General features: G+C 47.1%; 1 protein-coding gene and 1 long non-coding RNA gene across 5 annotated transcripts in view; one reads left to right on the top strand and one right to left on the bottom strand.

The window, feature by feature from the left end:
* The window catches only part of USP53 (ubiquitin specific peptidase 53), a 37,069-nt gene extending 27,616 nt beyond the window's left edge, over positions 1-9,453 (bottom strand). For both annotated transcript variants that reach the window (XM_081137047.1, XM_081137048.1), the window contains exons 1-4: positions 9,365-9,453; positions 7,490-7,562; positions 3,409-4,070; positions 1,371-1,463 (exon numbers count right to left, since the gene is read on the bottom strand). In XM_081137047.1, coding sequence (XP_080993173.1) covers positions 1,371-1,463; positions 3,409-3,552 — 237 coding nt within the window. In that variant the 5' untranslated portion in view covers positions 3,553-4,070; positions 7,490-7,562; positions 9,365-9,453. The remainder of the gene's footprint in view (positions 1-1,370; positions 1,464-3,408; positions 4,071-7,489; positions 7,563-9,364) is intronic.
* A 134-nt stretch (positions 9,454-9,587) lies between these two features.
* On the top strand, positions 9,588-18,030 carry LOC308557067. Of its 3 annotated transcripts, none has more exons than XR_013998788.1 (3): positions 9,588-9,786; positions 13,772-13,873; positions 16,037-18,030. It is a non-coding gene; the product is annotated as an uncharacterized lncRNA (long non-coding RNA). The 3 variants fall into 3 exon arrangements; XR_013998789.1 differs by having other exon boundaries at positions 9,685-9,786; positions 13,772-13,994; XR_013998790.1 differs by lacking the exon at positions 9,588-9,786 and adding an exon at positions 11,651-12,128 and having other exon boundaries at positions 13,772-13,994.
* The last annotated feature ends 5,305 nt before the right edge of the window (positions 18,031-23,335 follow it).

The raw sequence follows: 23,335 nt of genomic DNA, 5'->3' as shown, positions 1-23,335 counted from the left end.
CTCACCAGGTCTCAGGAAGCTCTGAGATAAGCTGCTTTGAATCTAAAAGTGCAGTATAGGAAATAAAACTACATTCATCCAAAATAAACATCAAATCACATAAAAATTAGCAGGAGCTCAGTACCGTCTTAGACTGTTGGTAAACTCGTAAGTTCCTGGACGATTTCAGTGGCATGAATGAGCTGCTGACATGCGCTGGGCCCTGCTCTCCCCTGAGTCTCCTCCTGTTTCCATCCCAGAGCCGAGATCTAGTCCCAACAGAACATCTGCTCACAACAGATGACGTCACTGCTCCGCTCCATAGGACCCCGGCTCCACGCTAACCCTGTGCGGCCCTCGGTGACCTGCACTCAGGTTCCAGTTACCATCACCCCAGACAAGGCACCGAACTCAGTTACTGAGAGTCAGCCTTACTCAGAGCATAAATCTGAACCTGGGTGGGGACAGCCAGGCCCTGCTCCGCGTGGTCACGGGGCACACTGTGTGCTGGGAATGGACTCATCCCAAGGCGGCTCACCGACACCCAGTGGCCACTGGCCCTGCCTGCTGCTGGCCCTCGGTGCCAGCCAGGCCTCCTCACTAGGCGGCAGCCACTCCGAGAAATAACCACTCACCAGACAGAGCCAGGTGGGAGCCTCGGCACCTTTTCCGGGCACCTCGCCTCAGTGTCTGCAGCCTCCTGCCGCCACATCCCACCTGCTGGACAGGTGGTGAAGGCAGCCCACACTCAGCCGCACACGGGAGTGACAGGAGGAGCACAGAAGACCACAGGCAGGTTCTGCTGACCACTGCTCACCGGGCCTGGGCTCACCCTGGGCACCCCTCCCCGCTCCAGTCCACTGTCACCCTTTCCAGGACCTAATTCAAAGGCCACTCTCTCAGTGAGGCCTCCTGCCCCACAACTATTCCCTCCCTGGCTCGATTTCCCTCCCCTGCCACTATTACCATCTAGTTTACTGCATGTGCTGCTGATTTATCTTGCCCTCCCCTAGAAGAATATAAGCTCCATGAAAACGGGGGGTTTTTACTTTGGTTCATTGCTGTTTCCTTAGCAACCAGAATTTAGTAGTAGCTCAAAAAGCATCTGTGCAAACTAATAATTTCAAAACACTATGAAAGGTAATGTTCCTGACAATTTCATACCATTTAGAATATTAATTTAACTGCCCTTATATAGAAGTAAAAAATGCAAACAGGAACCTGAGTAAGTCACACTTTAAGAATTCACCTTCAAAACTATAAATCACTTGACAATGAACTTTAATTATAAACAAGCTAATCAAGTATGTCCAATAAATCCAACTATCAAATAAAAATAAACATTTGGCGAAATAATTAATGGCAATTTTTCAGAAGTATCAAAAGGTTACCTTCAATGCACAAAATATGCAGGCATCCCCCTGACAGACGTGTCCAGTCAGAACCCGCAGGCTTCTCCGGAATATGTCCAGCTGCCATAAAACCTGACAGTCAGGCGTGGGGAAAGAAACAAGCACAGTAAGACGTTTCCCACTGTGAGAAAAGAGACACAATGTCCTTAATACTGCAGATCGCCCATTTCCTTTAGTCTCCTGCACATAACCAGACCCCACACCACTAGCAAGAACATCACGTGGGAAACAGCCATATGCCTGAAGGGCGTCTACAGAGGACGGGCTTAGAGCCGTCCCCACTGATTCTCATGCAAACACCACAGCCGGCCTGGAGCGAGAGAAAATGTGCTCGTCGGGTAAGGACTCTGTAGGGACAGGACACAGGAGTCACTGAGCAGACTTGGCAGAGACAGGCAAGAGGAAGCGATTGTAATACTTGGAACAAACTGAGGTTGAGAGAGGAAATACGATTTGACCTGAAACCAGGGTGTAGCAAGCGAGGTGAGTGCGGGTGAGCAGGGGCCTGCGCTCACTCACTGGACACGGAGGGGCAAGGGCGGCCTGCTGGGAATGGGACACAATGTGGGAGGAAGACCAGTGAAGAAATAACCTGAACATTTTTGCTACAGCTATCCAGGCATCATTTGCTACTAAAAGACAAAAGCAAAATAAAGAAATAAGACTTCAATTGTTTAAATAAATCAGTCTGGTACTTAAAACCGTTGTGCGACCTGAAGTCCTCCCCCGGGGTAACTGTGGCTATCCACAGAGCTCCTGCAAGGACGGAGCGCTCAGGAACGTCCTGCAGAGTGAGACGCACAACATAACCCAGTGACAGAGAGGAAGACACGTGCAGGGGCAAAGAGAAGAATGACAGATTTCATCCGAAACAACGCAAACTAGAAGGAAGGCAGGCAGCAAAATCTTCATAGGACTGAAGAGAAAATGGTGAACTTAGGCATCTTTAGTGGGTGAAAACATCTTTCACAAACAAAGAGAAATCGACTTCTCCCCAGACACACAGATGCTGCAAGGACTGGGTGCCGACGGCCGGGCTGAGAAAGGCGGGGAGGTCCCGCTGGGGGAGAGCTCATGGGGGGAGGCTGTCCCGCACCCAGGAGTGCTGAGCCCGGCAACGGGGACCACGGAGGTCAGGGTGAATCATCTTCACGGCAAGGAGTCAGTGAGCGTCCATTTAACACACCGCTCCCCTACGCAACACTGGTCATTTTCTGTACCGAGTGCGCCTCCTGCCTCAGACGCCTGAGCTTTCCAGGGGCGCCCTTACAAAGGAGCTAATCACCAGCACTGATCGTTCTGTTCAGCGCTCAGGGGGAACAGCAGCATTGGAAAACATGTGAAAAAAGGTTTCTTTTAAATAATTCTTCTAAGGTAGATTCTAGGGCCACCAGAATAGCACCCCATCATTCCAAACTCTCTTTAGGAAAGGTCAGGACTCAGGATCCCACAAAACCTGGACCCATGGATAAGACCTGTGCTGTCCGTGGGAAAAGACATTGACCAAAGACAGAGCAGTGGGTAGATGCGCACTTGTTAGCGCAAGAATTTCAACAAGGACTGAAGCTAAATGGATCCACCTTCAGTGGGACGAAAACAGTGGCGTCCCAATTTTGACTCCAGAGGTGAGGCCACAGTGAGGGGAGACGGGAAGCGCTGAGACTAGAAACCGCATTCTCATTTCAACCCGGGCCGCATGCTTCTCTGTACGCTGTCTACGGGGATTCTACCGCAAGGGATTACTTTATGTAGCTTAGAAACATATTCTTAGTTTACTAAGTAATTATCACAAATCAAAAATATGTGTATACCATAGTAAATATGATTCTGTTGAAAAAAAAATCCCATTTGTTATAACCAAAATGCCCAGCCAAAATATTTTTGCCACCATTAGAACTGATACTAAAAAATCATTCCAGTCAATAACTTTAGTCTTAATCTAAAAGGTAAAGAAACATTAAACAAACAATTCCCTGAAAAGCACTTTCTAAAATGTAAAGAGAAATCAGGGTCTCACCTGCACAGCACTATTAAGAAAGCAGCTGTTCTGCCCCGGCTCGTTCAGCAGGCCTTTGGTCGGGGCCAGGGACAGCATGCTCCCGGGCTGGTACACTTTTCCAAGATTGCCGCTCGGTTTCCGCAGGAATTTCACCCATGCCATTTTCAAGCAACTCCGTTGGCATTAAAGCTAAGAGTTATTCCCTTATGTGATACGTCTGATGAAACGGGTGCTGCCTTGAACTGTCCTCTGAAATTCACCGCAGTCTATTACAGTGGCGTAAGCTCCCGAGTCCATGTCTTTCCCGACGCTCAAAGTTCTGAGGACTTTGTCAAGCAAAAACAGGGCACATAAACATTAGGTTCTGAAAACTAGAAGAGAAGGCTGTTTTAAACAAGGCCTTAAAAATTTTTATATGTGTTAAATTTTAAAAGAGATTTGTGTAGCTTAGGATGAAAAAGATTTTTTTTAACTCCTAAAAATAACGTCGATTAACAAATCCTTTTCTTTAAAGCGCAAGCCACTTGTCTTGATGGTTTGAAAAAGATGTAGCGTTGGCATCTGGCACGATTCCTTCCGTCGTCTGTTTTCTTTATGGTCTTGTAATAAGAAAGAAGGCTCTCTCTTTCTCAGGTGAAGTTATCAAAGTGGCTCCACAGTTCATATCCATGTGACCAACTCTACAACAAAGAAAAAATATGGTCCCATAGAGGTAAAGGTTAATCAAAAAACCCCTACTTTACTATTTGAACACAAACATTAAATACATATTTAAAATGTTGAATATATAATCATAAAAGAGTTAGAACTAATGTTCTAAAATATGAAAATAAAAATGCAGTTTACCATTAAAAATTATTTAAATATCAATGTGACATCAAACACTACGGAACACAAACTGACGGTTGCCTGTGGGAGGGCAGTGGGGGGATGTGCGAAAAACGTGAAGGGACTAAGATGTTCAAACTTCCTGTTATAAAGTAAGTCACAGGGGTAACGCACAACATAGGGAATACAATCAATAATATCGTAATAACTTATTTAGTGCCAGATGGTTACGAAACTTAACATGATCACTCGTAAGTTATATAAATGTCAGACCGCTATGTATACCTGAAACTAACATTGTATGTCAACTCTAATTTAAAAATAAAATTAAAAGTACAATATTTGTACACACTGACAACAAATAAGTAGGTGAAATTATGTGGTTCCACTGTTAAGGGGATAAAATTTGCACGCTGCCCAGCACAGTTTAAAGCAGTGCTGTTTTTCAAAATATTTTTGTAGGCGTTACCATGCTACATCATTTTAAACCTAATGAAACTAGTATAAAATGAGAATTTTCAGGTTTTAATGTAGATCAAAGAGGTTACACTTCCCAAACACCATGCGTGTGTGTGTGTGTGTGTGTTCCTGCAATGGAATATTATTCGGCCATAAAAAGGAATGAAGTACTTACAGATGAACAACATGGATGAACATGGAAAACATTTTGCTGAGTGAAAGAAGCCTGTCACAACACACCATGAGTTACATGACTCTATTCACTCAGGGTCCAGAACAGAGAACTCTAGGCAGATGGTGTATCGTGGTTGCTTAGCTGGGAAAGGGGGGGCCGCGGAGATGGGGGCAGCTAAAGGGCACGATGAATCTTCCTGAAGTGACGAAACCGTTCTAAAGTTGTGGTGATGGATGTACATTTCTGCAAATGTACTAAAATCCACTGAACTGTACACTTTAAATGAGTGAAATACGGTACATAAATTACACTTCAATAAAGCTGCTTTTTAAAAAAAGAAAAGACCACACAGCAGGCCGGAGCTCGCTCTCCTTGGAAAAGCCTGCCTGGAAGCGGTCAGCCTCCGGGAGCGTGGGGTGCAGGAGGACCCCCACCACAGTGGCTGGTAAGGTTGGTCACTGCACCTGAACTATGCAACACTGTGGCTCCTCCTGGACATCTGCTTTCCTTCTGGGAGTCTGGCATTTTGACCTGCCCTAGACAGAGGGTGCCTTTGACCACCAAGAAAAGCTTGGGCTGCTAGTGAGCTTCCTGGTGGACATTTTATGTATCATCGCAATGCCCGGCTGGAGGAATGAGTGTGTCCCGAAGGACTCCCCCCCCCCCCCCCGGGAAAACATCTCTGTCTGCTGAGTCTGCTTTACAGACGCTGTCGGTAACCAGCATGGCAATGAGGCCCACAATGTGCTCAGAGCTCGGGTCCTCCCAGACAATCACAGGAACGAATGGGAGGGGTCTAGGTGACCCCAGCACAGCCAGTCAGAGCTACTTTGTTTCCATCAGGCTGGCAAAACTTAAAAATAACTCGTTAAGAGGACATAAATGTAAACAGGTACTTTGCTTTATTGTTCACTAATAAAAAAAAATGTAACTATACTATAATATCTTTGTGGCTATATTGTATCAACCTGGTAAAAGCTATTAAAATATAAAACAGTGTGGCTCCGATTGTAATGTCAGCCCACGCACCAAAGGGTGGAGGGTTTGATTCCTGGTCAAGGGCAGGTACCTGGGTTGCAGGTTCGATCCCCAGCCCCAGTTGGGGAGCCTGCGGGAGGGAACCAGTCAGTGGGTCTCTCACACTGATGTTTGTTTCTCTCTCCCTCTCTCTCTCCCTCCCTCCCACTCTCTCTAAAAGTCAACGGAAAAATATCCTCTGGTGAGGGTTAACAAATATACATACATATATCTATATGTATGTGTGTATATATATATAACAAGTACACTTCAATCTTTAAAAAAAGTACCAGTATTGACTATCTATGTCCCTAAAATAAAAGGACTTCATTGAGATTTGTTAGGTAGGTGTAGTGATGATAGTACACGTCACCATCTTCGGATGCCCTTAGTTTGCCTGTCTCCCTGCTACACAACACAGTATAAATTCTTAACAAAAGAATGTACAACGTATGGTGGTAACTAACACAAGGATGAAATACTCTCCTGTCCTTTGCTGGGTCAGAAAAAACTTCCTAGGCGTGGGGTGGTCCCTGGGAGTCGAAAAGGGAATGGGGAGCGAAGAGAAGCTGCATCTTGCGAAGGCAAGAGTATAAGAAAAAGGACTATTTTATCTTTAGAAAGTCAGTGCAGTTGGGGGAGGATTGGCAATGGCCAGAGCTGAGACCTAGGGAAGGAAGAACTCATACATCTGACCACTCTGTCTTACTGGTTTTTGAATCCCTAGTGCCTAGCATGCAACTATATATAGCTCAATATATGTTTATTGAATAAATTTGCTAACCTGGAAAAGCACAAAGGGCAAGAAAAAAACTTCCAAATTCCAAAGGAAAAGTATTTCTTCAAACTGCTTTCTGCAGGTCATTTTTTGCAAAGTAGAAGACTAATGTAATCGTTTCCAAATTAATTTTAAAATACTGTGACAAAAACTCAGATAACTGATTTTGTTCATTAAAACAGCTAAGATATTCAAATATGGTTTATGTTGCATAACATTTTATTTTCTGATAAGTCACAAATATGAATACATGAAGTAACTTTTCTGAAGTGACTCATGGAAAACTAAAATTCTTCAACAAGACGCAATGGTTTCTAGCAGTTGTGTGTGTCACAGGAGCCTTTGGTGGCCTATGGACTCCTCAGAATAATGTCTGTTAATTATGTTAAAATTCAGCTCTAACCACAGGCTCTGGTTCTAATCCTGGAGCCCGGTTTCAGAACTCCTGACAGTTAACGTGGGAAAGCAAAGAACAGATACTTTTTGCCTAAGTATTCTATAAATGTAGTATTCCTAGTATTAAAAATAAAATTCATAATAACTTGCCCAAGATTAGGGTTTTATATAGTTATTCAAAGTTTAAATAACCTTTGAAGATTGTCTCTGTGGTAGTACAGGGTACATCCATTTCTTGCTCTTATCATGTGCATATACTACAATGCAAAATTTTCTAAAATTATTACATCTGTACAAAATTAACAATATACTAACTCTACATTTGTCTCATCGCTAATTTCTAGCTAGCTCTGCAAAGATGACATAAATTAGCACATTCCTCCGTTTATCGAAGAGCTCATGAGCAACACCAGACTAGATTGACAATCCTTTGGGCCCCAGCATACCTAGCACACTCCGTGTTCAAAATGCTTCCAGATGCAACACGTAAGCCGCCTTGCTGCAGGCTGTCTCTGCGGTCTATAATTGAGAAACACCTTATAGTTAAAGCTGTCAAATAACAAGATCTTCTAAGTATTTTAGTAACTACACATCTCTGTAGGACAGCTTAATCTAGCACTTTATAGATTTCAAACATATTTTTTGAAAATTGTAGGGTAAAGCAATGTCCTCTGTGGAATGGTAGGTGAGTGAATTCCAAACAGTTCCCGCAGGCAAAATAACTCTGATTTTGACTTTTAAATGTGTACATCATCTTAAAATCAGAATTTTCATAATTTAACTCTCTGTCCTATTAAAACAAACTTCTAAACCATATAATTCCAAAACTGTATTTCTTGATACTATACAGTTTAAAACAAACATTTATTTGATACTAAATAAAAGATCTTGAGTCACAGTTCATACTAAAAGTATAAGAGTTTTGTGGCTTTTCTTTCTAAGGAAAAGTGTAAGTTAGGTGGAAAAGGGTGCCCCTGCCTCATTAAAATAGCTATCTTTTTAAAAACTACTTTTTGTATCTCCTAGAAAAAATAGTATTAATGGGTAGCCTATTAGTATCAAGTTCCATGAACAATTTACCAGCTACATACGTTCATAAAAGTATTTTTTTCAAAAATTAATAGGGAGAAAAAAAGGTCTGCTCTTGGGCACTTATTTTTTACACTGTAGGAAAGAATACACATAACTGCTAGTGAGTTAAGTTGGTGAACAAATTTAAATAAATCACCTTCATGGTTTATGGCCAGCAATCATGAGCCTAGCCAAATTGTCCAAACAGTTAACTTTAAAATCCTCTAAAATATAAAACAAAAACAAAAACCTTGTTTTTTCAGGCTATAATTAACTCCTACCTACAGTGAGTTAGTCTATTTGGAATTCTTATGACAATGGCAGATAAATCACACACTACTTTTGCAAAATAAGTTTTGTTTGTTTAATTTCTCTTTAACAGGATGTAGGATCTTTGCCTAGACCATCCTCATGGAACTTAAAAGCACAGAAAATAAAATTAACAAGTTAAGTGTCGATTTAGCCGAAAGTTCACTTTGTGTAAGCACTTGCTGCTCCTTTTAAATACTAAGAATGAGCAACACTTTTCTTTATAGAGACCAGAGCTCAAAGCGAGTCAGACCCTCCTCACAAAGAACTTCCTAAGTTTACTGTTAAACATCCCTCCAAAAACAGCCTTGGAAATTCCTTGGGAAAAAAAACACACACACACAAAAACCCCCACAAACTGGTTTTTCCCAGATAAAGCAACATTTGGCAGGCCCTGCCGAGTGGCGTTAAGCCGCGGCTGCATGTTGCAAGCGCCGGTCGGGCTGCGCTGGCAAAGCAACTTTGTAGCGGGAGCGCCGACCGCAGGCGCTCGGACGGCCGCGGGCTCGGGCCGCCCCGCGCCGCAGGTACTTCCTGCTCGCCGGCGTCGGGTACTCCGGCAAACGCCCCGTAAGCGGCCGTCTGGAAGCTAAACATTAACTTTGTAGGCGACGACTACCCCCGGGCAACCACCGGCGCGGAGAGTCCCGCGGGTCCGGTCACCTGTCGCCGCCAGCAGGGCCACAGCGCCCGGCGGAGCCCCGTCCGAGCAGCTGCCGGGCGGCGGGGGCGGCGGGGGCGGCGGCAGGCGCGCACCCAGCGCCCCGGGCGCCCCGCGCGACTCGGGTCCTCCCGGGACACGCCGCCCCCTCCGGCCCGGCCGGGAACCCGCGTGGGCCCGGCAGTGGGGCGCACGGGGCGCGGGGCTGGAGCCTGGGGTCGCGGCCGGGTCGGCGGGGGGTCGCAGGGGCTCCAGCCAGGGGCCCGTTCCGGAGACTCACCTGGGCTCGGCCCTGCCTCTCCCGCCGGGCGCCCCCGCGCCGACACCGGGCTGACACGCCGGCCGCCGCCACCGCCCGCGCCGCGCGCGGGGACTGGAGCGCCCGCCGCCGGACTCGCCGCTCGGAGCTCGACCCCGCGCACGGAGCATGCGCACCAGCCGACGCCCGCGGGCCCGGCCCGGCCGTGACACCTGCGACCAACAGGTCCCCGCGCCCGGCGCCCGGCGCCGCCCGTCCCGGGCTGGCCCCGCCCCGCGCTCGCCGGCCGACCCCGCCCCGCCCCGCGTTCCCGGGTCGGCCCTGCGGGGAGGTATTCCCGCGGGGATTCGATGGGGCGCGAGATCCCGCGAGAGCAGGAGTCTGAGCATCTTTCCGGAGGCGGGAGCTGCGCGCGGGGCTCGCGCGGGGCCAGGTGGCTGCAGGTGGGTCTGCGGGCGGGCGGGGCGCGCTCCCGCGCGGGGGCCGCGTGCTCCCCGGGCTCCTCGGGACGGCGGGGGCCCGGGAAGGCGGGTGCACGGCGCGGGGCGGAGGTCGGCGGTGTCCCCGGAGCAGGTGCCTGCGCCCCGGGCCCCGTGCGGGCTGGCGCGTCCCGCGCGCTGTCGGGGGAGCACGACGCCCACGCGCGGGCCAGTGTCCCCGGCCGGCTCGTGACTGTTCATGAAATGGAGCTCGGGTGAGCGCGCCGCCCCGGGAGCGGTCGGTTGCGGAGAGAGCAGGGCGCCCCCGCGCCGCCTCCAGGGCGCTCGCCGCCCCGCGCCGGGCTGCCTGGTGTCGCGACGGCGTTTTCAGGGGTCGTGGGTAGGAAGCGCCGCGGGCGTCGTTAGCATCGCGCAGAGTGTGGGACTCACGGCAGCGCGGCGCGGTGGGACCCGCAGGCTGTAACCGGCTGGAGGCGACCCCGTGGAAACGCCAGGGGCATCTGAAGAACTAACAGGCTGGGCGAGGCGTGCTCCCCTGAACGGGACGCGCGCTCCCCGTTTCCCTCCCTGAAGTGCGCGCTGGAGGAGCTTGAGCGAAGTGTAAGAATGGTTCCTGACTTAAAAAAATTTAAAACTTTTGGAGGGAACTTTAAAAAGACTACATGTAAAAACTAATAATACCACCATTAAGTCCTCTTGCTTCCTCAGTGCCTGAGCATCTTTCCGGAGGCGGGAGCTGCGCGCGGGGCTGCCCGCCTGGTGCGCGTTAAGTGTTCTTCCCTGGCCTGCCCTCTGTGTCCCCAAGGCCCCCTTTTTGTTGCTGCTTAACCTTCCCCTTGTCTCCTTGAGCAGCTCTTGCCCATCCTGGACTTACCTACCAGGGTCCTGCACCAAGGAGTCCCACGCGTGTGTCTTCAGTTTAGACCCCTTTAAGCAACAGCGTCGTCACTGGGCTGCACACAGTTGCCCTAAAGGTGCCCCACGTTGACTCTGGCATCTGCCATTCCCTGCTTACCCCACCCATCCGGAACCCAGCCCATTTCATTCCCTGTTGCCCATAATGGTGCCCAGTTGCCCAGGTCGGAAATCCATGAGTACGCCTATATCACATTTCCTCAATTCTGTTACATCCCATTGGCTCTTATCTCCTTAAATATCTGTCACACCCACCACCCCTCTTAAAGCTCCACTCTCCTGTCTCGGTCCATCAAGTAGTCATCCTCTCTGCTGACTCACTGCCCTTGGCCTATTCCAGTAGCCTCTAGTTTTGTCCCATGCAGCCCAGCTCCATTCTACCAATAATCTCTCTAACATGAAAATATGACCGCCGTGTTCTTCTGCCAAGAATTTGTCGGGGGCTCCCCATCATTGGTAGAGCCCCTCATGATCCGGCCCCAGACTGTTAGCCTCATCGACATTCTTGCCCATGTGCTCCACACTGGATGATACTCAGCTCCTGGCTCGTGTGAGATCCAACTAGGTTCCCTCAAGATTCTTCAGGTCTCAGTTGAATACTTGTCTCCTCCATGGAACCTTTCATAACTTTCTGAGACGGACTTGCCCTTTCTTCATTGTTTTTGAGCTTATTTCGATTTAAAACCTTGATATTGTACTATAATTATTTCTATGCAAATATAACTGACAGAGCAACCCCCACCCCCACTCTTGAAAAAATAATTTGAACCATGGGTCATAGACTCATGCCTTCCTCATTAGGAGATTACAGAAGAATTGCCCATGCAGTTCGCCTGTTCAAGAGTTTGACTAAACCATGACTGTACACATTTTTAAGCATATTATTTCAAACTTCCTGCCGGTTCTTGGCATATCTAAGTACTGAGTTTTAAATGAAAGACATGTAATAGGTCACAAGTTCAGTGTCAAGAGGTCAGACTGAAGCAAACATGGAGAAAAGGAAAATGGACATTGTCGTGCATATGACAGAAATATGCATTTTAAAACACATGTGACACCTACATTGTAACATTTGGAACAACAAAGATTCCCAGAAAACTTTACAGTTGACATCACAGCATAGGGTTTAAACATCTTGCCTCTGAGAATCATTATTTGTCCTTGAGGACTGTGGGTGTGTCTAACGCAATAGTTATTTTTTGGATGAACCCAAATTTACGGAGAAGGATCTCTGCACCTCACGCTGGGATAAGATCACACAAGGGGATAGACTTGGCGCACCAAAGACCGCCTCAGTGTTCAGCTGAGGCCTGCCCGGAGTTTACATCACTGTAGCATCACCCTTGTACACCTGTTAACACTGTTCTGGAGTGACTGTAACTCAGACTTTGGGAAATGCGCTGCCTCGTGCCTGACCCACCCTGTCACCCGTGAGTAGTGGGCATGGCAGTGTTGCGTCCTGAGGAGCTGTGATCCTAGAGCTCCAGGAGGTGGTCCACAGCCAAAGGGGTGGGAAACCAGGACTGAGCAGGCGGGCTGGAGGCGTAGCAGCTCAATGGCTGCCTCAGGATTAGGTACCAGACAAACTCCTGTTTTCCTAAATGCATTAAGGAAATAATGAGGGCTGACAAGTTTTATTTCCTTACTAACTAAGACCCTGGAGAGCACAGACCAGCATTTTTGCATTGTATCTCCAGGGCATAGCGCAGTGCCCAGTAGGATGCTTCACAAGTATGTGTTCAGTGGATGGAGTGAAGGATTGGAAGTTTTATTGATTTTTTGGAGACTAGAGACATCTGTGTGGACCAGAACTGTCGGGGGTGGGGGCCTTCTGCGGGAGATCAGACGTGAGCCTCAGCTTGCAGGGTTCGTGGGGAGGCAGGTTTGAGGGCATTGAGGAAGAGACTTGACTACTTCAAGAGCAAATTTTTAGAAACAGGAATAAACAAAGCCGATGTCAGGCTGTGACAGGAAGCCTTTGTGTGTTCTTGAACACAATGATTAGTTTGGGATTATATGCAGAAGATTTGTAGGGGAAATTATAGCTATGCAAGAAGATGAGCTATACCAGAGCAGTTCCAGAAAAGTCTTCAGGCTGTGGCTTGAGGATGAGGTCACCGGAACAATGTAGTCACCAGCACCACTCCCTCCTTGGCGCGCTCCCTCCCCGTGGCCATGACGCTGTCCTCTCCTGGCTTCGCCCCAGCCTCGCTGGCTGCTCCTCTTCAATCTACTCCAGTTGCCTCGCCCTAAAACCTCATTTATCCTCATAGGTTTAAATCCACTTCCCACACAGGAGCCAAAGTAGTCTATTTTGAATGTAGACATGTTACTCCCCAACTTAAAATTATTCAATGACTTACCATTTATATAAAATAAAATCCAAATTCTTGCCAAGGCCTGCAGACCCCAAATGATCTGTCCTTAGCTCCCTGACAGTGTGCTATTCAAGACTATGCATTCTTAATTCCCTGTCTATCACAGTGGTGGTCAACCAGGGGTGGTGATGTTTCCCAGGGGACATTTGGCAGTGGCCAGAAACACTGTCATGTCCATTGTGTGTGTGTAGGAGGGTCGGGGGAGGGCGTCACTACTGGTGTCCAGTGGGAGAGGCCAGGGACGCTGCTAAACAGGCTACAGTGGACAAGACAGGCCCCTACAAGAGAATTATATGGTCCCAAATGTCCATCGTGCCAAGGTTGGCCTGCAACACCTCCCCTGCATCTCCAAGTGGCCGATTCCTTTTCATCCCCCATACCCCAGGGTTGACTTCACCTTCTTAGAAAAGCCATCCCAGAACCTCTATCGCAGTGGCCTGTTGATTCATCTCATATTTGTCACAGCCTGTGACTGTTTCGCGTATTTATTTGCTTGCTTACCTTTCTTACTATCTAGGAAGAAAATTCTGAGGAGGGCCCGTCTCTCTCGTTGGTCGTTCTGTCTGTACAGTCCGACACGGTGGCCTGGGCAGGAGTCAGTCGGGCTGCTCAGTCCCCGATTAGCATCTATGGTAGGTCACTGAATGGAAACTTCACAATAAGACCTTTTACTCTTTTCCTTTTTTCCTGTGCAGTTGAAATGTACAGTCACCGAGAGAACAGGGTGACGACACCTGGAAAGAAGCTGCCTTGACTGACGGCGCTCCTGGACGGCCACTGTCACTGTCAGAGCTCAGGTGTGCTCCATGGATACCCTTTCGACCCGAGCAGCTTCTCACGGTCAGACGGGAAGTAGAGAAACATTAGGACCAAGTCAGCTGCTGTCTGTGGAGGGAGAAAAGTCAGTCAGGGAGGAACGTAAGGCAGAATAGCACCCCGAAATGAGATAAATTATAATGTTTTTGATGAAGTGATCTTTTAGAAAGTTAGAAAACCTAATTATGTAATATACCTGCCTCTGAAGAAAGCTGGTAAAAATGTTTTGGAAAGTGTGGTTAATATGCATTCCATTTCCTTCCACTGAGAAGATATCTGGTGGACAAGCATTGCTTTGTCTTTTCCTGCTTTCAGTAACAGAGCCAGAGCACTTAACCAGGGCGTGGGCATCGCTCCGAGTGCGGGATTTCACCCTTTTCTGGCCACAGTGATTGGTATGGGGGGGGGGGGTCAGGCTAATTAGCACAGGAAAGATCCCTTTTTTCTCTGATTGTAAAGATGTGAGCTCAGACCTGTGTGACAGTGGGCCTTGTCATGGAGTAACTGGTCTGAAAGAGTGAGGCAGATAGATATGGGGGTGGGGGGGAGAGAGAGCCCCTGAGGGTCCTGTATCCTCTTACAAAATAGGGACTTGGGGAGTTGAGTGCTCACTGGACTCGGAGCTTGGCAGCGTGGCATCTTGTTAAACACCAGAAGATCCAATTCAATATCCATTGCATAGCACCAGTTCACATCTGTTGGTTAACCACAGTCAGGGGCTGAACCAGTGGACTCCTTTATTTTTGCTGACTTACGGTCAGCTTAGGTGATTTCATTGCCCTCGTGTGTTATTTCACTTTGAAACATTCTAATTTTCTTATCTGTAAAACTGGGATGAGAAACAGTACTTACACCTGACGTCTTTTGATAAGGCCCCAGATAGAAGCGACTGGAAGTCCTGCACTCTGCTATTACAGCCATTAGTGCTGTTCTTATTATTACTGTTGTCATCACTGATAATGTGATGCTTTAAGAACCTATATATTGTTTTCCTTGCTGTGGTGTGTATTTTATTACAATCTCGGAGATGCAGGAGGCTTTAGATGTCATCTGGCCCAGCTTCCCTCCCTGAAGGATCATCCTCGACCTCTGTTCACAGATGGTGACAGGTGGAAAACCCAATGCTTTGTGGGGCAGCCTGTTCCTCTTTAAGCTTCTTCAACTATTAAGAAATTTTCATCGCAGTGAGTTAAATCCACGCCCCTGATAGTTTCCATACACTGGTCTTTATAGCCACAGAAATCTGTACATATTCTCTTTTCCCTAAGACTGTTTAACTTTGAAAACATCTCTTGTGTTTCCCAGCTAAAAATACTCAGTTCTTTTAATTTTTGACGGCCTAGTAAATTAAACTAATCGATTCAACTTCATCCTACAAAGGAATTAAAGCACATTATAAAAAAAGAGTAACGTGAGATAAAGTGAATTCTAGTATATAATATAAGCCAGTGGCCAAATATAAATAAGAAAATGAATCAGAGCTACAGGAAATTAAAATGCAAGTGGAACGTGAAGAATGCCGTCAAAAGAACAGGCGTGCGCAGAGCCTGCGGCTTCCCCCTGTTTGGCTCTGATCTGAAATCAAAAGTGGCTGTGATATTTAAGTCGTCAGTAACAGGAAAGCATTTGTCTGTCATCACCTAAAACGCTGTTTCCCCCATGTGGGCCTTCATCTAAGGAGGCTCTTATCTGTGTTCACTGACAGTGAACTCGTCAACAAGTCATACACTCTCCGGACAGTGAACTCGTCAACAAGTCATACACCCTCTGGGGCACGCTGAATTCACTATGTACCTTTGTTATCAACTTTGGAAAAATGTGGCATCCAAAAATAAAACCAGGTTTTTACAATTAGCCCGGTTTATGGTTTGGGGAAATCATATCCTCTCTTGGTTCTGTGTGTTTATCCGGACAGTTTAAGATTGTTTTAACATATTTTGCAGCTATTTCACTTTGTTAGCCAATATAAGTTTATGTTCAACATACTGAATTTTTTATTTGATGACTGTGTTTTTATGAATTCTTATGAAGCCAGGTTCCCCAGATCATAATGTCGTTTGTTTTTTAGACACGAATGCTTATACTGCCTCAGAACACCAGCAACTTCATCATCTGTTTCTTTCCTTTCTTTCCAACCCTGTTAGGTCTGGAAGTTTTGACCACCTCTCGTAAGAGTCACGCTCTTCCTGGAGTTCTGTGTTGCCAAATTAGCATCTGTTTTGTTTTCAGCTACATCGCTGAGGAAGATGCTGAAGAGGGCTGGATTCAAGAGCCATGTCCAAGGACAGCATGGTGTCATAAAAACCCCACACCTTTAGACCCGGACAGAGCCAGGTTCAGATCCTGACCTTACCGTTTAGATTTCGTGCGGCCCTGAGTAGTTACTGACTTGTGTAAACGTCAGTGTCTTCGTCTGCACGTAGCTGAGGGGTCCTAGCTGATCCCCCACTGGGTGGCTGTTCACAGGATGAGTAGGGTTGCCAACCCCATGTGGGCATTTATGGGCAGAGTTTTTTAAAAAGTTTTCTGGCAATGTTTGTAATCTGAGAGAGAGGGTGAAAAGAACAGGTCGTGGAATTGCTTGTGTTCAGCAGCAACCTGACGTATTAGGATGTGATAGAAAGAGCACTGCAGGGAGAACTGTGGGAGTCTTAACAAGTAGCCGTGTGGCTGTGGGCTGGCGACTTCCCCCTTCTAACCTCTCTTTCCTAGTCCAGAAATGAAAGGATTGGACGACAGGCTTCTAAAAGCTAATTAAGTAACGACTGGGGACACACCCCTTCATTTCTATTCCCAGTCATCATTTAAACCCAAAATATGTGTCAGGAACTAAGGGCCTAATGCAGCTTATTTTACGTGACTTCCCAAACAACCCTAAAATATTAATACTTGGCTCTTACTAATGTCCTTATTTTAGAGACAGTGAAAGGGAGGTACCTAGCACCGCTCCTGGCTGGCAGGCAGTAACCATAAGCTGAATGGCCGGAAGGGAAGGCCCCGTCAGTCGAATGTGCCGCCTGGCACCGCCATGGGAATTCGGTTAGTGGACGTGAGGAAAGGCCGTGTGGGCTCTGCTGACATCTAGAGATTTTGTCATTAAGCCACCCACCAAGATTTTTGTGCATAAATATCTCTTTAATTTTTTACAAAACAAATTTTATAGCATATTTTATATAGAAGATTCTTTAGAACGGGAGGGATGGAACCTCAGAGACTAGTTTGTGAAAACCCCTCCCTCCCTGTACAGCCGGGTAAGTGAAGCTGCGGGAGGCCGAGCTACCCAAGCTCACGCTGGACGCGGCTCAACCAGGACTGCGGGCGGGTTCCTGACCCTCGGGGTGGCCTGGCGTCAGATAGTGTCCCTGACGCGCTCTGAGGTCCCATAGCAGCTGTGCTGTTGCTTCCAGCGCAGTGGGATCCCCTCCGTGGGGTGCTGGCCGTGGACACCTTCAGCGTCGGGAGCTCAGCGTGAGGAAGTCAGCAGCTCTGCACAGGGCACACTGGCGCTGTCTGAATCGGGATGGCCAGGGCGGGGCTCCGACCTGATGAAAAACACAGAGGTGTTTGGAAATTTACCCAAATTGTTTTCCCCTCACCACCCCCCGGGGAACCCGACCGATCCGAGCCCCTGGGACAGGCCAGGCACACGCGTTCGCCCGCACCGCCGCCTCCCGGCTGGCCTGCTTTTGGAGCAGCCCTTTGAGAATAGAGTCGGGAAATAACACCGTGGCCTTTGCTCGGGGGCCCTGGCCGAGGCCCTGAGCCCGGCCAGAGGAAGCTGCCCGGAGAGCACACGTCTTTGTAAAGGTGACAGAAATATTCAGGCCAGCACTGTTTTCAAGTTGAACTTCCTTGTTGAAATTCACTTCACACTCAAAAGAAAAGAGGGAAATAGAGCAATAAAACTGTTGGAAAGGATTCGGTGGTAGAAATACTCAGAGAATTATAGATGTATATGAAGGCAGACACTCCGGAGCACTGAGTTCATTTCTCTTTCTCTTATCTGTGAAACAAGCTCTAAACCTGAAATTGCACTGAGGAAAAAACAAACTTTGGCAAACAGTATCCCCGGGACGTATGTGAAGCCTTCTTGTGCACTTACCAATCCAAGTTTTCTGATTAAATTGTTTTGCACAAGTTTCGCTCTGCTGTTTCAAATTTGTTTAATTCAGGAGAACTCTCCTTATCAAATTAGAGTAGTTAATGAGACGGAGAGAAGCCATTTCAGTCGCTACAAACAACGCTAACAGTTTACTTTCAAATAGCAGCCAGCAGCAGGCGGGTCAGTAGCTTTCAGCCCAGAGGGAGCAGCGTGCTTTACGGTTTGACCTTCACCGTGTGACACAGAAAACAAATCGAAAGCTCATGAAGCAGCACCTTCGCTGTGAGCGGTGTGCTCTGATATTTTACTTTATTCTCTGTCATCTGGAAAGCAGCTGATCACAAAACAGCCCAACTGGCTTCTAGACGCCTTAGCAGAACACAGCTAGGGTTTGAGGGACCCAGCAGAGGATCTTCCTGGAGGGAGCGATGTTCACTCTCCTTCAACACCCTGGAAATGTGCTCCCTTCCTCCTGAAAAGAGTATGCATTTTGGTTTGATGTTGTCACACTAACAGTTTTTTACTGATGGAAGTAAAACTCCTAGCATTGTAAAAAAAGGCTCCACGTTTTACTAACATTACCCTTTTCTTTATTCAGTCTCCTTTCTCCATGGTTAATAAGAAAGGTGTACAGGTTACGTAAGGTGGTACCCAGGCAGGTGTTAGTCGTGTGAAACCACTTCCCGTGTGTCCCCAGGGGCTGTGTGGATGGGGCCCGGGGGCAATGCGGTCGCTGAGGCAGGAGACGGGCTGGTGAGATCGGAAGCGGGATTCCTGGGTCCTAATTTGAGACATGCAGCCTGAGATTGGGCCAGGTTCTTAACTCCCCTAAGTTTCAGTTCTGTAAGTGAGGGAATTGATGCAGAATGTTTTAAAACTGTCTAATTCTAGTTCTTCGATTCTAAGCAAATGGTTGTTTATTTAAAGCCACAGTGTTGCCCTGCCGGGTGTGGCTCAGCGGTTGAGCATGGACCTAGGATCCAGGCGATCAGGGTTCGATTCCCGGTCAGGGCACATGCCCAGGTTGTGGGCTTGATCAATGACTCTCTCATCATTGATGTTTCTACCTCTCTCTCCCCCTCTCTGTTCCTCTGTCTGAAATCAATAACGATATATTTAAATAAATAAATAAAGCCACAGTGTTTCGTTACGCTGTTAATATATGTGAGTTGTATTTGGCAAAACAGTAGCTTGATCTTTGCTCATTACTATTATATCAAAAATATTAATATCCTTTCCCTGTGCTAACAGCAGACGCTTAGGTAAACATCAGAGTATGGAAACATACAAATGGGATAGTCTAATACAGTCTGATAATTCTGATATTAACCACAATTGATACATTTATACATACATGCATCTGACAACATGAAAATTTTTCTGTGTTGCTGTGCATCTCCGATAAACAACAGACATTTATTTCTCGCAGTTCTGAAGGCTGGGCCAGTGACGGCCGTGACAGTGACCTTATGGCAGACCTGTTGCTGGAAAACATGGGACTGCTCCTGCAGCTGACTTCGGCTCAAGGACCCCCCAGTGGCCTTGACGAATCCTCCCTGGAAGGCTCAGTGGGCTAGAACATGCCCATGTCTAGAACACGCCCACGGGTGGTCTCTCGAGTCTCCTCACTTTCTCTCATGTGGGCAGTTTTCCTAATAAAATTCTTGCGGTTTAACCCCACCTTGGCATCTGCTTCTCGGAAGACCCAGGCCGGAATAACACTATTTTATGGAGTCATAAGTGCTATCAAGAAACATAAAAATGTGATAAGGGAGTAGCAGTAGGATCTCTTAAATAAGGGTGGTCAGGGAAGGTTTCAGGCTGAGGTGGCATTTGAGCCACATAAATAGAGCTGGAGAAAACTCTGACTTTTAGAGTGACGTAAATTGCTTAAGATGATGTCACTGATTTGTGGCAGATCAGTAGCTGGCTGGCACCTTTAAACACGCTGCTTTCATATGCGTTTGTGAGTTATGATAAAGTGTGAGGAGAGTATAATTTGGGTGACAGCTCACGTCAGACACCTGCACTTACGTGAAGAGGACTCCTAAGGGCGAGGCCCAGAGGCCACAGGACACGCTGAGCAGCCTTCTGCGCAGTGGCCTGCACCCCCCTTGGCTGCTTCACTCACATTCCTTTCCCTCTTCTGTTATATTCATTTTGCTAGTGCTGCAGCTTCTAAACTAATTCTCCTATCAGCAGTTTTAAAATAGGGTATGACAGTGAATTTATCTTTTTCCGACTTTTCCGGTCCTGTTTCCTGCACCATCTCCGTCTCCAACGCGGCGTAAGCTGTCACTGAAACGTGTTTCGGAGCATCACACAGTACTCAAAAACACACGCATTCTTTTGGATCCGAACTGTAATCCCTTAGAAGTAGCTTTTCCCCCCTCTCTCTGCCCGCAGGTACCAAGTCTTCCTACTGAAATCATGTTGCGTTGAGAAGCCAGGGGAAGTTCATATCCAGGGTTGAAATCTAGCTCTTCTACTTCAGGAATTTCAATGAGGACACACCCTTTTGTTTATCTAATAATACTTTAGCATAGGCCTTTGAGGCCCTGAGACAATTTTACTTAGTTCTGAGAAGTTTCACCGTCTAAAGCATTATAAATCCTTCGGAGCATTTGCCAAGTGCTGCGATCTGTTAGTTTGGAATAGATGCCCTTGCTCTTTGGGCGAGAGCCAGCCCTCCACCTTCCACAGAACTGAGCTGCCCTCTTTCCACAGAATAGAGCATGTGGAGGTCGGGAGCATCTTTCATAAGAAAAGGGGCATTTGAAGCAATACTTTCCTGAGCTTAATGAAAAGCAGCTGAGGCTGAGAGCCGCAGTGATGTCAGGTACGTTTTATTTCGCATCAGCAGCAGAGCAAGGAAATTCCAGAATTAACAAGTCTGCTGGCACAGCCCTCCCCAGAGCTGGAAAGTGCACCGTGTTCCTGCCACGCTCACTGGACACTGCTCCACAGTAGACTCGTGAGGATAATTAGCTCCCTCCGTGTCCGGGCTGCTACGGGCTTAGAAGTGTGTCCATTTAGAAAATGTAAAAACTTTAAGTGGGTGCAATAGGTGGTCATTTTGACTAAAATATTATTGTCCGTATTTGCACTTGATCTTGCAATAATCAATAAGTTATTTTTGCCCGGCCGGGCGTGGCTCAGCAGTTGAGCATTGACCTGGGATCCAGGCGATCAGGGTTCAATTCCCGGTCAGGGCACATGCCCGGGTTGTGGGCTCGATCAATGACTCTCTCATCATTGATGTTTCTCTCTCCCTCTCCTTTCCTCTTTCTGAAATCAATAAAGATATATTTTTTAAAAAAACAATTAGTTATTTTTTATTATCGAGTCCTTTCAAATATTAAGGAATGGAAAGTGAGATGATTGCAGGGAGTGGAGAGTTAGTTACAAGCCAAGAAGGATCTTTTTCCACCAGAGTTCTAGTTATCCATGGAGCTCAAGTTGTCAAGAGAACAGTTGGCCAACTCATCATCAAGAAATTGGTTAAATAAAATAAGAAATGTAATTTCATGACCCAGAAGTCTGTTGAACAGTATAATGGGAATTGGGAGAGCTTCCTCTCAAGCTTTGAAAGTAGAAAATATTTTCATTTAAAGGAATGTTTTTGGTGTGATTTCCTTCAGCCTACGGTTCTCACTGTGGGGCCCTCTCTCCTCTCTGCCCTCTTGCCCTTGGCCCGTGCAGGGAGGCTACACTGATGCAAGGGGGCACAGTGCTGTGCAGACGTGAGCAGCTTTCATCAGAGCCCGCTCCTGTGTCTGTAATTTCATAACTAAACATGCATGTTGCTTGTTCTATTTAGGTCACTTTCAACACATTTGAGAGTCCGGCTTTTCATGATTAAGAATGCCTGAATGACCTGGGAGGGTGACTCTAAAATGCCTCACTTTCAGACAGACCAGTGAGCCAGGACAGGGGGAATAGGGAAACTGAGGCAGACAGCAGTTTACAGCAGATACAGGTCACCTCCCTAGAGATAACATCTAGGCCTCGGTTGTATTTCAGCTGCAGGCCCAGAAAAGCAGCAAAACCAGGTGGGTGACACCAGGACCAGCTGAGGTGACTGACAACCCCCTGCCCTGACGCTGACCAATCAGTGGGAACCAGGGCCCTGGAGGAGCACACCTAGAAAGCTGATGAATATTCTGCTGAAACCCTCCCCTGAGACTCCCCTAAGATTCAGCCCACAAGAGAGAAATCAAAGCCTCAAAACAAAGGACTCAGCCAGTGCTTTCCCTCTGGGGAGTAGTCCCCTCTCCCCTCTCAGCCATTCCCTTTCCCACCTCTTCCCCACAGGCACCCATCTCTGAAACTAAGGGACCCCAGGAGACTTGCAAGCAGGGCAGCAATGGGCAGAGGCAGCTAGTGGCAGGCCCGTCCCCTGAACCGGACCCGAAGGCCCCCTTTCCTCTGACTTCCCAGAGAGCCAGGCAGCCCAGCCTAGGCTCTCCTGTTGCTTCTGCTAAGCTCTGTCTTGTTTACTGTCCCAGCTTTAATAAATGTTCCCTCAGTCATCTGGACTGCTGTGAAATTTTTCCTGCATGAAGTCAAGAACCCACACACTACCGGCTGGGCCCAGGCAGACCCGCTCAGGGCCAGGTCCCCTTTCCAGTAACAACTTTGTAGCCGTATTTGCCCAATTAAGAGAATCAAGGTGTTTTTTTTTTTGTTTTGGTTTTGTCTAGATGTAATAAAATAGTTTAAGGCTGAATTTTACTCTGGAAGAGAAATGATGAACATGAGTTCTTATATATATATATTTTTTTCTTAACCCTCGCCTGAGTATATTTTTTCCATTGCTTTTCAGAGAGAGAGAGAGAGAGAGAGAAACATCCCAGAGGCACGTGCCCTTGACCGGAATGGAACCGAGACCCTTCCGTCCTTGGGCTGATGCTCTAACCACTGAGCCACATTGGCCAGGGCAAGCTCTTAACCTATTTTAGAGTCAGACGAGCCAGGTTCTTCCCATTTTGAGCCAGAATCCATTGAATCACCTTAGTTCTCTGAGGCTCAATTTTCTTATGTAAAGTGGAGCATATTTTAATACCTTCCTCACAGTATAATTGTGAAAATAAAATAATATTAAAATGTATATCAGAACTTTTGTAAAGTGGTGAATATAGTGCTTGGCACTTAATAGTCCACCAGCAAATATTTTCATCCCTTTACTCCTTTTAAGTTTCTTAGTACTTTATCCCATTTTTCATGTATACAAATGTGGGTGCGGGAGATGCCAGTGCCCCTGCTGTTCTAAGTAGAAGATCATCTCTTCAGACTCTGAAAGAGGTAGCTACTTTTTAGGTCAATGGGAAACCAATAAAAA

Source organism: Miniopterus schreibersii (genome assembly GCF_964146895.1).
Source record: "Miniopterus schreibersii genome assembly, chromosome: 4".
NCBI classification, from domain to species: domain Eukaryota; kingdom Metazoa; phylum Chordata; class Mammalia; order Chiroptera; family Miniopteridae; genus Miniopterus; species Miniopterus schreibersii.
The sequence above is the reverse complement of the archived record's forward strand: the minus strand, read 5'-3'. Positions and strand labels throughout refer to the sequence as shown.